The sequence below is a fragment of the Trichosurus vulpecula genome, chromosome 7 (assembly GCF_011100635.1).
Source record: "Trichosurus vulpecula isolate mTriVul1 chromosome 7, mTriVul1.pri, whole genome shotgun sequence".
Lineage (NCBI taxonomy): Eukaryota > Metazoa > Chordata > Mammalia > Diprotodontia > Phalangeridae > Trichosurus > Trichosurus vulpecula.
This window is the reverse complement of record NC_050579.1, coordinates 33,232,064-33,247,485: the sequence shown is the minus strand read 5'-3', so window position 1 is coordinate 33,247,485 and position 15,422 is coordinate 33,232,064. Positions and strand designations below refer to the sequence as shown.

General features: G+C 43.3%; 1 protein-coding gene across 1 annotated transcript in view; it reads left to right on the top strand.

The window, feature by feature from the left end:
• Positions 1-15,422, top strand: part of VPS53 (VPS53 subunit of GARP complex) — a 146,203-nt gene that overhangs the window by 58,425 nt on the left and 72,356 nt on the right. Inside the window, exons 6-8 of the mRNA XM_036766701.1 lie at positions 862-977; positions 2,145-2,264; positions 15,299-15,377. Of these exons, the coding sequence (XP_036622596.1) occupies positions 862-977; positions 2,145-2,264; positions 15,299-15,377 (315 nt within the window). The remainder of the gene's footprint in view (positions 1-861; positions 978-2,144; positions 2,265-15,298; positions 15,378-15,422) is intronic.

Genomic DNA, 15,422 nt, shown 5'->3' with positions numbered 1-15,422 from the left:
CTTTTGAGCTTGGTATGAGTGAAAGGCTCCCTCATGACTTTTTTTGGGGGAGGAAGACTCTCAGTCAAAAAATGGTTACAAGTTGTAACCTAGGCCAAGACATTTCACCCAAAACGTTGTCCTGTGCCATGGGTTCTGTGCCATGGGTTCTTTTTAACCCCAACAGGAAAGAGGTGGCGTCATGAGCTAGGAAGGGCTGTTCTGAGAACTTTCCCAGCACGTATGTCAGAAGGATGGCCACAATGCTGCTCAATTATCCTACCAGCTCTGGGCCAAAGCACTTGGTTTACACCATCCCTAAGAAGTATGAGTAATCTAATTTTATAGATGAGAAAACGGAGCCAGCGAAGTAAAATAAAATCTTCCCTGAGATAACTCTCCATCTGCTCCCTCTGTCTTGTATATACTCAGTTATTTAGATATCCCATTCTTAAATCCCCAGGGCTTAGCACAGTTCCTGGCACATAGTAGTTACTCAGCAAAGGCTTGTTGAGTGACTGACAAGCAGTTTGCCTGTGATCACATAGAGTGTACCTTTGAACCCAGATTCACACCAGTTCCTGTGTTCTTCTCAATACATCCTACTCTCTTTCTAGAGTGAAGTCAGTATCTGTTTACAGGGTATTTTGACAGTCAGCACACGGGAAATAACAAAAACATCTTTGAGGAGGTTTTTTTTTTTTAAATTTGGAAGAGCTCCATTGTCTGCCAGATGAGTTTATTGGATAGTCTTCCTTTGGCCTGGCCCGGCCTGGCCCTTGTCAATTTGAATCCTTTTTCAAGGGTGGCTGCTTTTGTGCTGAGATGAGGCCTCTCTTCTGTACTCTCTGATTCATTCTCATTTTGTTTTTCACCATTTAGGTTAAGGAAATCACACGGGACATTAAGCAGCTAGACCATGCCAAACGCCACCTGACTACTTCCATAACCACACTGAACCACCTGCACATGTTGGCAGGAGGTGTGGATTCCCTTGAGTAAGTTGCTTGAGCCTCCAGCTTTTTCCATTCAGGGAATGCTCAGTGTTCTGGGAACGACACAGCAAGGTTGCGCAGGCCTCAGCTGCTTCACGGCGCCTTCCTTCCTGCCTCTGTCGGGTGGATGTCTTGAGCATCCATCCACTCATCCTTTTGATTGAGTGCCCCTTTGGCACCATCCTTGTCACATCCAGCTCATTTGTCCGCAGCGGACTAATGTTCCACAGGATCTCACACTGGGAGCACCCGCTGCAGCACGTTTTTCCACGCATGCCCAACAGAGCTAAAGAGCCGTTTGAGTTGTTCATTTTGTGTTTTTCAGCCCAGGATCGCAGAGACAGTGCTCCTGGGTTGTGACTCTGGAACCTGATTTGTGGGACCTCTGGAAACAGCAGGAAAAGGATGAGCTGATTCTAAGTTTGATTTTCTCATGAATGATTCCAACAAAATCTGTTAACCATGTTAAAAAATTCAAACTGCCTCAGCAAGAGTTTGACATTGTCATTTTCTTGTCTGTTGCACTATTGACTGTCTTTTTAGTTAGCAGTGTTTCTGGTGCCTCAGTATAGCATAAAGGAAATCTAGTGACTCTACCTGCCTTAGGAAGAAGGAGGAAGAGGTATGCCCTATTGGCTCCCTGGCTCATCCTTTTGTGTTTGGTTTAATTGATAACTGCGGGGAGGCTTGAGAGACCCCATGGGCTTCTTGTGGGGATTATTCTTCAGTTTCTTCCCAGAAAACTCAGTGTTTTTCACCCAGTTGAATTGGTTCAAGCAATATGAACTTGACAGCTTGGCTTGAACTTGATACTGCTCTGTTAAGTGCCTCATACAGGGACTAGTAAACCATGAACCCATGGTTGGAAACGAAGACTTAGTGAAGTTTTGGAAACTGATCACTTATGCCTCCTTGCCAAGTTTTACTGTTGATTTCGTGAATACTCTTTTATTGACGTTGGCTCAGTTCAACTCAGTAGTCACCTTAGAAAAAAGATAATCTCTCTTGGCAACGAATGTTGACTAAAATGTACAGTCTTGTTGTAGAGTGTAAGTGAATGTCAATAGCTTTTGATACAACCTAGAAAATATTTCTCATAATTAAAGACCAGAACAGGCTTTCCCCTGTTGGTGATATCCTGGACCTCTTAATCTCTGATTCTCCTTGCAGAGCCATGACAAGGCGGCGACAGTATGGAGAAGTTGCCAACCTTCTACAGGGCGTAGTGAACGTCTTGGAACACTTTCACAAGTACATGGGGATTCCACAGATTCGGCAACTTTCAGAGAGGTAAAATACCATTGGAGGGAATTTTCCTCCCATAGGGAAAGGCACTTAGGAGATATGTTACAACAATTAACTTTTCCAATAGCATAAAGTCTTACATGTTCTGCATGGGTCTGTCCTTGGCGTGCTTCTCTTGTGTCTACACTCTTCCTTTGGCATCTCATTCCCTCCCGTGGCTTCAGCTTCCACCTCCACACCAATGACTCCCAAATGTCTATCTGACCTCTTTTCTTGGCTTTTTGTAATTAGAGACAGCATCCAGATGCCTCCAGGACATGTCTGCTTGTCCTGGAGTTGAGCCACTTGAGGCTCAACTTGTCTAAATCCAAACTAGTGTCTTGCCTCTTAAACCAGCTGTCCCTCCTGATCTCTTGGTGGCTCCTCCATTTGCTCAGTCAGCCGTGTTTGAAAGGTTGGGGTTCTTCTGACTCCTTTATTCCTTGCCTTTCCTATCCTTTTCATTGATTCTACCCCTGCGACATCTCAGATGTCCCTTCCCTGCTCTCTACTCTTCCTACCACACTCCCTCTCCATCTTAGGCCTGTTGCTGCCTACCAGGTCTTCCCACCTCCATTCTCATCTCCCTCCAGGCCATGCTACTGTCAAAATAAGCTTCTTTACATATGGGTTTGGTCACATCAGTTCTTTCTTAAAACTCTTCATTGCCTCCTTTACCTGGCATTCGGGCCCTTGGCCTTCTGGCACTACCATTCTTAATCTCATGGACTTTGACCTTGGGCCATTCGCTAGGCTTTACTTCCTCTCTGCCCTTGCTCCTTTTGATCCCTGTTGCTGGGATAGTCTCTTTCTCCTCCTGGCCTTTGGACTTCCTGTGTATCCTTTTGAGTTCAGCTCAAAGGCTGCCTCATCCATGAAGCCTTCGAGGTGACAGCCTGCCCTCTTGGACCTCACATGCACTGTTTTAGAACTCCTTGATTCACTTATGTTAGCCATTGTTTATTAGCCATGTCTTAGACCCTTACAAGATTGAAAGCTCCCAGCGGGCAGGGACCATCTGTCTCTTATTGAAAAATGTCTCCCAGTGCACTGCATATTGCAGGCATCAGTAAATAGTCTAAATGAATGAGTCGGTGAATGTACTTAATATAGTTTGTTGTTGTCCAGAATGGATAGCAGAAGATAATTTGTTTTCTGTTCATTTCTATTGATTACAAAAATTTAAGTAAATGTAGTTTCTAGGTAGTTAGAACTTTGTTTTTCATCAATCCAGTCTTATTTTCCCAAATTAATTTTTCTAGATGAGAAACCTCGCTGTGTTATAATTTCCTTTTTGATTTTTGGATTATTGTGGGTTGCACTCAGCATGGATCTAAAGAGTACATGGTCAGACATGGGCTTTAGAAAGTCACTTTGGCAGTGGATTGGAGGGGCTTGAGGCAGGGACACCATTGCAGAGGTCCGGATGAGAGGTGATGGGTAGTGGCCATACTCTTGGAGAAGGGGAGTATATGCAGGAGACCTTGTGGAGAGAGAAAAGAGAAGATCAGGCAGTCAGGTGAGAGGCTGGAGACAAGACTGACCCTGAGCAGTCCTCTGATGGTAGTGCCCTCCCCTCCACGGAAATACAGAAGTTTGGAAGAGGAGGGGATTTGAGGCAAGAGAAGATGGTAGGACTCTTCCTCTGGGCCTCTTCAGTATATGGGGCCAGAAGAGGAGGGCTGAAGCAGTGCCTGGCTTGCCCCATTTTTATAGGGTGTAGTTCACACCAGTAATACCACCAGTGGGCTCCTTGGGAGTCACCTCGTTGTCTCCAGGAGGATCCCATCTTCCTGGCAGGAGAAATTGGGGCCTTTGCGGTCCCTACAGTTTACAGAGAATGAGATATCTTTGAGAAAAATGAAATTAGTAAAACTGACCAGCACATCAGGAGAAAATCATACCCATGGACCTTTGTAAAGGAATGGAGGGAGCTGTGTTCTCTAGCCTCCTCTTGCCTCTAGTGCTGAGTTTCTTCTTTATACTTTAAGTAACATTCAGTTGCTAAAGGATTTTTGGAGTGGCTCTAGATTTCTACTTACATCGCTGTGGTCTTTGTATATGTCGTTTTCTTGGCTCTGTTTACTTCACTTTGTATCAGTAACGTCATGATCTTTCCATACTTCTCTGCATTTGTCACTTCTTATTTCTTGTAGCATGGTCATATTCCATTACATTTATGTACTTAATTTGTTTATCCATTCCCCAATCTATGAGCATCCGTTGGTTTCCAAACCAATGCTATCATGGAAGGAACTATTATAGAGATTTTGGTGTACACAGAGCCTTTTTTTTGTCAATGACTTCCTTGTACTCTGCCCACCAGTAGAATCTCTGGGTCAGAGAGTATGCACATTCTAAGTCACTTTACTTGTACAATTCCAGGTTGCTTTCCAAAATGGTTCTATTACTTCACAGTTCCGCCAGCAGTGCAGTAATGTGCCTGTCTGTCCCGTCAACATCCACTATTTCTATCTTTGGCATCTTTGCCACTTTGCTATATTGAGATGTCTGAGTTGTTTTGATTTGCATTTCTCTTATTGTTAGTTATTTAGAGCATTCTTTCCTGTGGTTATTAGGCATTCAGCCTTTTCTGTAGACTCTGAGGAGGCCTATCTGGTCACTTCTGGCTTATCTATAGGGATTTTTGAGGTGGCAGGCAGTTATTTATGTTGGGGGATGGGGGCATCCTTCCCACTTAGCTAGCTCTAGAGGGCTTTAAGTAATCACCAGAGGGAGCTGTTATTAGAAAATTCCTTAAATGCTTTAAGCATCCTTTATTTCCTCAGTATGGGCTTTCCACCAACACAGATCACAACCCTTCCACTCTTTAGTAAGTGGTCTTTCTGCAGTGCTATGGTTGGATACATCCACTTCTTGGTAGCTAGATGCTCTGGTGATGAACTTCATGTCCCCAGAAAGAGAGCAATGCTTGTTTACTATAGAACCAATTCTCTCTCCCTCCATCCTAGAGCCCAGAAAGAGAGATTGCTGCTGGCCCTTCCTGCTTATTAGGACCTGTCAGAGCTCACATTCTGTTGGCACAGCCTTTGTGAATACAGGAGGGTCCTGTCCACACCATGGTGAGGTGGGCACTGGAGAAAGCTTCTGGCGGAGGATTGGAAAATTGCCTGGCATAGATGGTGTTGGTGATGTTTTCTTGGATGTGCAGACAATTCTCAATTATTCCCGTTAATGGATGTTTAGTACATATGGTACAGCGCATGGGTAGCACTCTTTGGCAGCTTTTCCCCTGTCCCAGCCACAGCTTCAGCAGATGAATTTGAGAGAGGCTTAGAAAGAGGTCTGATTAAGACTTTCAGAAAGGGGTGGGGGAGAGGGAGGTCTGTCTCTTTAATATTTCTCTCTCTGTTTGCTTTAATGCCTGTTGCATAAATGAAAATGCAGACACAATCGTAATTAAGAGGCAGATGAAAACACATTTTGCAGTAAAGAAGAAAGCAGGGGTTTGGCATCCAGCAATGAATCTCATTGTCAGCCCTGTTCTCTCCTGTGAGGCCAGGTTGCTGCAGGCCTGTCTAGTTGGGGTTTGAGTAATGCCAGGCAGATCTCCAGCCCTTGGCATTGCTATTGTCCAGCTCAAGCAGCCCAAGCTAGCAATGGGACCGAGAGTCAACAGAAACTGCTTTTTGAACTAGAAGGCAAAAGGAAAACCCGTAGGACGTCTGAGAAAGGGACGGCAGACTTAGGGTCCAGAGGGGAGCCCTGTAGTGTCCTCATCCGTGTCTGTTGTCTGTTGGATATTTGTATCCTCAGGGCACGAGCTGTTCTTGTTTTCATCTTTGTGTGTCCTGGTCTGTCACATTGGCTGGCACATAGTAGGTACTTAGTAAGTACCTACTAATGGATTGAACTGGGGTCCTCTGCTTCCACGTGGAGCACTTTCCTCTGTGGTGTCACACTTCTCTGAGTCTCCCCTGATTGCCCAGGTGGTTATTGCTCTCTCCTTCTTCACATTACCTTCTATTTACTTATCTGTGTTCTTACATCGCTCTCCCACATGTTATCTCATTGAGGGCAGGGATTTTTTTTATATCCCTAGGGCCTAGAATGTGCCTAGCACATAGGAGATGTTTCTATTTGAAGGGCCTTGGGGCAGTAGGTTTTGGTTGAGTCACTTTCCTGTCATAAGTCATAGGGTTGAGGTGGGAGGGACCTCAGGGGCCTCCTTATTATGCAGATGAGGAAACTGATACCTTTAAAGGTAAGTGTGGGGTCCAATATTACATTGGGGTAAGCAGCAAAATCAGGTTGTAGATCCAGGTTGGGGCTGCTGTCACTGCATGGAGCTGCTTCTCTGGAAGGGAACAAAGCATTTTTCTGTGAAGAACACAGAGAAGCATGGCAAGACTTATATGAACTGATGGAGTAAAATAAGCAGAACCTGGAAAACCACATCCATAGTGAGCACAGTAATCTAGTGGAAAGAACAGAGAAAGCAGAACTGAGTACGGAGGCCTTCAAATGACCACTTGACTCTGACCCAGAGATATGAAAGCAGACTTCCCTTCTTCCAGGTGCGGAGCAGTGCACACACTGCCAGTCACTCTCAGTCACTTGATTGGTTCTCTCGATCTGCTCTTTTTCTCTCTTTTATTATTCTTTGTTATAAGGGATAGCTTCTGTGTAGGGGAAGGGCGGGAGTGATATATTGGGAAATGAAGATGATGCAAAAAGCGAGAGATAGCAATAAAAATTTAAAAAATGATAAGCAAAGGTGTTCTCTGTACAACATTGTCCTTCTCAAGGTCATTTTCTGATATTAATGCATTGCACCCCAGTCTCTGTATGATGTCCCCAAATAAGTTGTAAATTCATAACCTTGTTCCTTTGGATCTAACTACTCTACAGTGCTGTTTTGCTGGAACTATTATTTTTTCTCTTTTTCCTCCAGTTTTAATTTAAAAAAAATGTTAATGCTGTCATTTCCAATGACACTATGAAAACCCCTTCCCCTTTCAAACAAGCCATCTCTTGTAGCAAAGGATAAAGAAGAGCAAAAAAAAGGAGGATCAGCAAAACTAATCACCACCCAAACAATATTGGGTGCATATACAGTGTTTTGCACTCGTAGGCCCCCACCTCTGCAAAGAAGGGAGGGAGATCCATTTTTTTCACCGTGTCAGGTTTGGTCATTATTATTGTGAACCATTCAGCTTCTTTTCCATTGTTGTAGTCATTGTGTATATCGTTTTCCTGGGTTTGCTCATTGAGCTGGGTATGTCTGTAGGTCAGTGCTCCAAACACTTGTTAATGTGTGGCTCTTGCAGACACAAGCTTTGGGTTCTCATGGGAACCTTCCCCAGGACAAATCCCTCTCTGCTAGTGAAGAATAGGTGACATTAAATAGTGTCAATAAGAATGTAAAATGGCCTTGGAGGAAGGGAGGGTGTGGGGGAGGGGTCTGCTTTTCAATCTTCTCTACTATTGCTTTTTTAGAAGGGCCTGGAAGTTTAAGGGAATCCCTGGCTTCCTATTTTTAGTACCATCCCTGCTGAATTTTTCCCCTTGTATGTTTACATAGTGCTAGTCACACCATCTGGTAATGATAGAAATGGCCATTGGGGTCGGGGAGGAGGGGGTGTTAGACCCGACTCTCTAGGGTAACTAAGTCACTGCTGCCTTAATTGTAGAAATCCTAAGTAATGGTTTGTTGTGCTCACTGTGGCTTGGGAAGAGGAAGTGGACAGGCCTCGATTTGGGTTTAGCGATTTCTTTGGACTCTCCTGCTGGAAAATGTTTAATATAGCATTGAAGGAAATCTTTTTTGAATTCTGTCATTCCATTTCAAGTCTTAGTGGCTTAGGCATATCCAAGAAACCAAATGTTTCTGGGAATCAATCAGCATTACGCAAAGAAAGAGCCCTGTAATCTCCTGAAAACAGATACTTTGGAACTGCAGACTTCTTAAGGACGCTCTTTAAAACCCAAAATGAGGGAAGACTTGGGGAGGTTGGGGAGGTCTGGGTGGGAAGAGTCAGGAGACCTGAATTCTAGGCCTGGCCCTCCCACTCACTGGCTCTATAATCCTGGGCAGGCCCCTCAACCTCAGAGGGCCCCATTTCCTCTTTTGCATGTGAGGAGCATGGACTCCATGGTCTCAAAAGTTCTTTCCAGCTCTAAAATTCTGTGGATCTGTGACTTTGACTTAAGACTCTTATAGAAGCCGGCTGTTAGAACAAGTAGCACCTGAAGGGACGGCTCTGCTCTCTAGATAAGCACTTTGCATTTTGGAAGCTCATTTATTTACTGGTGAACTTTTGTCAGCTGTCTGCTTTTGGGGGAAGCCACTCACAAGGTAATGAAGGGGCAGCTTGACTTTTTCCACCAATGTCTAAATAGCATATTTTCATAATTTTCTACCACCCTATCCTCCTTCTCTTATTCTTCCCCCTTCTTTTGGAAACTGCCATCCTACGTGGGAGAAGGTTGCCCTTCAGCAGAGAAGAGGCCACATCTGTATTTGGCTCCTCCCCCACTTTGGAGGCCCAGGAGGCCACTGTTCAGCCTTAACCTTCATACCACACAGTGAGTCTTTCATTCTCAAGTGTGAAAAACATTGGCTAACACCCCTTGATTATGCCAAAACTATTTGGACTATTGGAGGAGATCTAATTTATTTTTCCTGGAGCTGGTAATAGGATAATTTCTGTTGCAGCCAGGATAAGGTGGCTGGGTGAATAGCTAGTCTACACGGCACTTTAACGTCTGCACACAGCTTTATGGATATTCTCTCAAGTGATCCTCACAGTAACCCCGTGAGATTGGTGCTGTTATCATCTGCAATTTACAGATGAAGAAATTGAGGCTGAGATGAATGACTCGCCCAAGGCCGTCTATTTAGCCAGTATTTCACTTTAGATTCCAGCTGAGGTTTCCCTGACGCTAAGTACGATACTGTGTCCAGTGGGTAGAGCCTTGGGCTTGGAGTTTGGAGGACCTTTGTTCAGATCGAGCCTTCACTTAATAAAATCTTGAGCTCTCTATATGAATGGCCATGTGTTCATTTTTATTAAGGAGGGAGTTAGAATGTGTCAGGCTAAGAAGTTTGTCCTTCAGGGCTTTTTTCCTTTCTGGGATAACCTGACTGGACAGTTTATCACGTAGGAACTTGATCTTCACCTGGAAGATAAATGGGGCCCCCTCGAAGGTCCTCGACCCCCATCACTTCTTGGTGCAGAGGACATTGTCTCCACTTCTCATGGACTTGCTAAAATAGGAATGGAATTTGGAGCATAATTACAAGTCAATCACAGCTCTATCAACAGGGATTTTTGCATGTCTGTCTTTCCGCCGACTATTCCAACTCTGACTTTATCGTCTTTATCATCCTTTATCATCTTTGCCACGTTGGAAGGAATGAAATTAGACTTCAGAGCTGCTTCAGGTGACTTTGGAAACAGGGATGCAGTGAAGCCTAATCTCCTCTGGTCATCATTAAAGAGTGTCTGGTGATGGAGGCAGGCAGCAAGTACGGACTCCCTGGGACACTGAGGAGTTCACTGTCAGGCCTTCCGAGTGGTTGTGCCTCCAGAAGACACTTAGAGGAGGCAGGTCTTACATTTCTCAATGTCAAGAGCTTCTTGGGGGAAAGTGGGGAGTCACGCCTCCATTGCTTTCACCTTCCTTTCTGTATTCTGGCAGGGCTAGGGCCCATTGTAGGTCTATTCCACAAGCATGCTGAATAGGAAGCAGGGTTGGTGACAGACAAGGATTGGAGCCACATCAGCAGTGATACACACAGGAGCCTTAAGGGCATGAAGCTGTTCATTCTCTAGTAAGTGATAGTGCAGTGGATAGAGCATGGGGCCTGCAGTCATGAAGAGCTGATTCAGGTTTGACTCAAGACACTTATTAGCTGCATCACCCTGGGCAAGTCTCTTAACTGCTGTTTGCCTCAGTTTCCAAAACTGTAAAATGAGGGTCATAACAGCATCTACCCTGTGGGGTTGTAGATAATATTTGTAAAGCACTTAGCACAGTTCCTGGAACATAGTGGGTACTTAATAAATGCTTATTTCTATGTTCTCTTCCCCTCCAGCCTGGTTGGGGCTCTCCCAGAGGATAGTTTTTTCCCTCTAGCTATGGAAGTGACTAGCATTGTGTATACTTTTACAAAGGGGAGAGGAAGGGAGCAGGTAAGGGAAGTCCCTGGAAATTCTTCCCTAGAGCCTTTTGCTTAGCCTACCTTCAGTTTGATTCATCAGATATTTATTAGGTGCATACTGTGAGCAAAGTAGACACTAACAACATAAAATATAACTACAGTAATGTTTGTTACTAAAGAGGAAAAGGTATATGTACCTGAAGTAACTAAAACAAGTAAGATAATAACTGAATTCCTCACTCATCATTTCTTATGGTACAATAGCATTCCATTAGATTTGTGTGTGTGTGTGTGTGTGTGTGTGTCCTTGCTTTCTCTCTTTGACCTCCTTGGGTTATACACCCAGTAGTGGTGAATCCTTGGGCCAAAGGTTGTGAATAACACAGTGACTTTTCTCACATAATTCCATTGTATTCCAAATCAAGTCATAGCTCCATCAACAGGGTATTTAGTATGCCTGTCTTTCTACCAACCATTCCAGACCTGACTTTTTCCATCCTTTATCATCTTTGCCACTTTGGAAGGAGTGAAATAAGACTTCAAAGCTGTTTCAGTTTATACTTCTCTTATTACTAATGATTTAAAGCATTTTTTCACATAGTTGTTGATAGTTTGCATTTCTTCTTTAGTAAATTATTCATATTCTTTTTTGAAGAATGGCTCTTGGTCTTTTATTTGCATTGATACCCTTTAGATCTTAACTATCAGACTTTCCCTCTACTCAGTAGTTCCTCTATTGATTCTCTCTGTATTGATTTTGTTTGTGCAAAAACTTTGTCCAGTTGCTGTTCCTGCGAAGGCTCTCCTTACATAGATTTAGCTTATCTTAGTCATTTCTAGTCCTTTTTGATAAAGTGGTAAAGATGTCATTAGTGTCAGTAAACCCACCCATGAATGTGGTTTGAAAAGTTTTGCAGATAGTGGAAAAACCCTGGAAAGTATTTCCAGGATCAGACATAATTATAACTGTACCAACAAAAAACAGGCTGCTTCAGCCGCCCTCCCCTTCCTTCTCCAAAAATCTCAGGTTGCCAGGCCCAGCCAGTCTTATAGTTTGGGCCAAAGAAATTGTGGTTTGAGGTTCTTAGCTGTTATTTGAAACTTAGTGAAGTTAATGCAGAAAAAAAAAGTGGAGATAAAGAAAGGGAGCAGACTTTTTTTATGATGTGTATGGAGAAACTGACCTTAGATACATGGAGATTTCATTCTGTGTTGGGAGACAGCCATCAGTCTCTAGGCCTTTTCTTCCCTTTTGTTCCATTGAAGTTTAGTGTGGTAACAATTCATGTTTATATAGTGTTGTGATTATGGTTTATGAGGTTGAGTCAGTATTATATCATAGAGAGGGCCCTGAAATGGGAGTCTGAGTTCCTGGGTTCAAATCCCAGACCTACTACAGAATATCTGGGTGGCCCTGGGCAAATCACATCACTTCTATAGGCCTCAGTTTCCTTCTTGGTAAGATGAGGGGGTTAGACCAGACAGTCATTAAGAGCCCTTTGAGCTGTGATTCAGAGAATCCTATAATAGTAGACAGGCCTTCAGTCCTTGTTGTGGTTGATTAGAATGGGGTGCTGGTGGAGGAGGAAAGAGAAATGCTTTGTTCAACCCCTTTGGGATGTCTCCTTTTGGGTGCTCCTACTACTTTTCCCCTAGATAATCTGTTCTTTTAAAAACAGTTTTGTTGATGTCTTTTGTTTTTATATCATAGTAATAATAACTAACATTTATGTAGTACTTACTATGTGCCACGCACTGTGCTAAGTGTTTTACAATGATTTTCTTTTTTAAAAAAAATATTATTTAGTATTTTATTTTTCCTCACAGTAAAAACAATTTTTAACATTCCTTATTAAAACGTTGAGTCCCAAAACAAATTAATTAATTAAATTTTAAAAAATAAAACTTTGAGTTCCAAATTTTCTCCCTTCCTCCCTCTCCACCCCCTTCAAGCAATTCAATATAGGTTATACATGTGTCATCATGCAAAACATATCCCTTACAGTCATGTTGTGAAAGAAAACACAGACCCCCAAAAAAATCCCACAAGAAAAATAAAGTAAAAAAAGTGCTTCAATCTGTTTTCAGACACCATCAGTTCTTTGTCTGGGTATGGATAGCAATTTTCATCATAAGTCCTTCAGAGATGTCTTGTATCATTATATTGATGATAATGGCTAAGACATTCACAGCTGATCATCTTACCATCTTGCTCTTACTTTGTACACAGTACATTTCACTTTGCATCTGTTCATGTAAGTCTTTGTAGGTTTTTCTGAGAGCATCCTGCTCATCATCTCTTACAGCACAGTAGTATTCCATCATAATCATATACCACAACTTATTCAGCTATTGCTCACTGTAACCAGAATGGCCTTTGTTTTCTTTGAGTGATTCAGTTTATCTCAGTGAGCTTTACTAGGTGCTAAGCCCCAGGCCCAAACCCCATTAGGTGTTAACGTAATCCATGTGGATGTGAACCTCCCAGGGTCCTAAGGGGAGGGGCCAAGTCAAGAACCAATTATCAGAGCCCGAGCTCTGGTGATTCATTTGATGTTTGATGATGTCTGAAGCCCTATAAGAAGGAAGGGCAGAGCCATTTGTGCGGGGCTCTGGAGGTGGTGTTGATGAGGAGGCTCTGGGCAGCTGTAGCTAAGGAGCCCTCCAGCTTGTAAACCCGGATGCTGACACCTTGTTGAACTCTGGTAACTCTGTGTTGGGATTGAATCAGACAAAGTCTGTCTGTTGATGTTTGAAATTTGTTTGCATTTGTTCTGAAGTTCAGGGTGCTGGCTTTTTCCCCTGAGCTAACTGAATGATATTTGTATGCTGAATTAAAAGTAAGCTCTTCAACCCCTTCACCTTGCTTTCCTTAATTAAGCAGATCAAAAGAACCTGTGCAACAGCACAGGTTTCTGGGTGCTGGCTGTGGGTGAATCTTACACCCCCACAGAAGCTGCTAGCCGGATTGTGGAAACACTCACTTGATGGGCATCCCCTCAATTTCCAGTTCTTTGTTGCCAGAAAAGACCCACTATAACTATTTTTGTACGTAGGGGCCCTTTTTTCTTTTTGTTTTGTTTTTTTTGTCTCTTTTAGTATACAGACCTAGTAGCTTTACAGCTATTTTCTTATTTGAGCCTCAGAACAACCCTGGGAGAATCATTATTATCCCCATTTTACAGATGAGGAAACTGAGGCCAACAGGGTGGCTTACCTAGGGTCACACAGCTACTAAGTGTCTGAGGACAGATTTGAACTCAGATCTCCAGTGTTCTATTCACTTAAATACCTCACTCTCTCATTCATTTCCAAATACATCTCTCCCCTTTTTAACCTCAGCTACCTCATGAGTCATCCCTTGTAATGAAGATTTTTAAAAAGTCACTCAGGAAAACTAATTTGGTATTTTTGTATAACCTTGTTTTCCATCACGGCATGATCTCCTGGTTCTCTGTGGCTAATTATTCACTAAGATGTTTCAGTCATAAATGAATATGGTCAAGAAATATTATGTTCTGATGGTTAAAGTGCTGGGCTTAGAGGCAGGAAGACCTAGGTTTGAATCCTGCCTCTGGAGTTTACTAGCTTTGTGACTACAGGCAAGTCACTATTCCTGGGCCACAGTTTCCACATCTGTAAAATGAGGGAGTCTGAAGAGTTGGCCTGTAGGGTCTCTTCTAGCTCTAAGTCTACATCTTATAGATAATGCATGTATACCCTTGTTGATGTCTTTCTTATCATTTTTCCAAAACCCCATAATTTTATTTAGTAGAGGATTCTGTTGTTAGTTTCTAGTGAAAGGGTATATATGACTTCCCTTCCTACCCTAACCCCTGCCCTAAAGGTATTTAGGGGCTTCAGTCTTCAACTACCAGGACCTATGAATTCACCAACTTCCTCAGTCCTTAGGACTTCCTCTATCTCTCAGCCTCAACTAACCACAGGGATGCCCTTGATCTCACCATTACTTAACCATAAACTCCTATCCTTCCATGTGGCCCTGTGTTTTATTCCTCTAAAGATATCCAGTAGCTCCAACCCTCCCTACTCGCTCAGTCCCTTCCCCCTTGCTCTGGATTTCTTTTCCCCCCTTCAGAATCTTCCCATTATATTTAACCATTTCATCCACCCTCAAAGCCCTTGTTGCTGTCTCCTGTTACCACTCATGCTTTGCCAAACCTCATTCTTGGCTTAGCCCACCACCATCTGTCTTCTCTGCTCCTATATGTGTGCTGCTAAATGCCGTTGGAGGAAATAACACAATGTGCTGACTAGGTCCACTACAAATTTATATGAAAAACCTCAGCTTAGCCTTAATTGCTGCACAGAAATCTTTATTCTTCACTGTTTGATACTCTGTGATACTCCCTATGGGGGTTGTTTTAAACTTTCTGCTTTCTTCAAGCATTTCCTTTTTTGCTTCAGACTTGGAGGAAGAGGTGACCTTCCTTTTCTTCTGGCCAAGGCCATCCGCTCTGCCTGTGCTGCCCTTGATCCTAGCCCCTCTAGTCCCTCTCCTTTGGGAGGGTGCCTCTTTACTTTCTCCCTCTCCCTGTCCCAAGAGTATCTCAGACTCAGCCTGCCCTAAATGGAACTTGTGCTCCTTCAGTCCACTCCTTCTCCTCCTCCTCCTCCTCCTCCTCCTCCAAATACCTGCTAAAGGCCCCTCCCTTCTTCTGCTCATCCAGGCCTACCACCTCGGTGCCATCCTCATCTCTTCCCTCTCTGTCACTGCTCATAATCGGTCAGTTATTAGCTCATTTCCTCTGTAAAAACAGAGGGTGGGACTAAATGACCTCTTAAGAGCCCCTCCAGTTCTGTGATTTCATATCTAATTCATCATGTAGATAATCGAGAGTTTGTCATGATAAATAGTGCCAGGCCATGACACGTCTTCTTTCCTCCACAGAGTAAAGGCAGCCCAGACTGAGCTAGGACAGCAGATCCTGGCTGATTTTGAAGAAGCTTTTCCTTCCCAGGGTACTAAGGTAACTAATGTTGGGATGTCATCTTTTTGGTGTGTCAAAACAAAC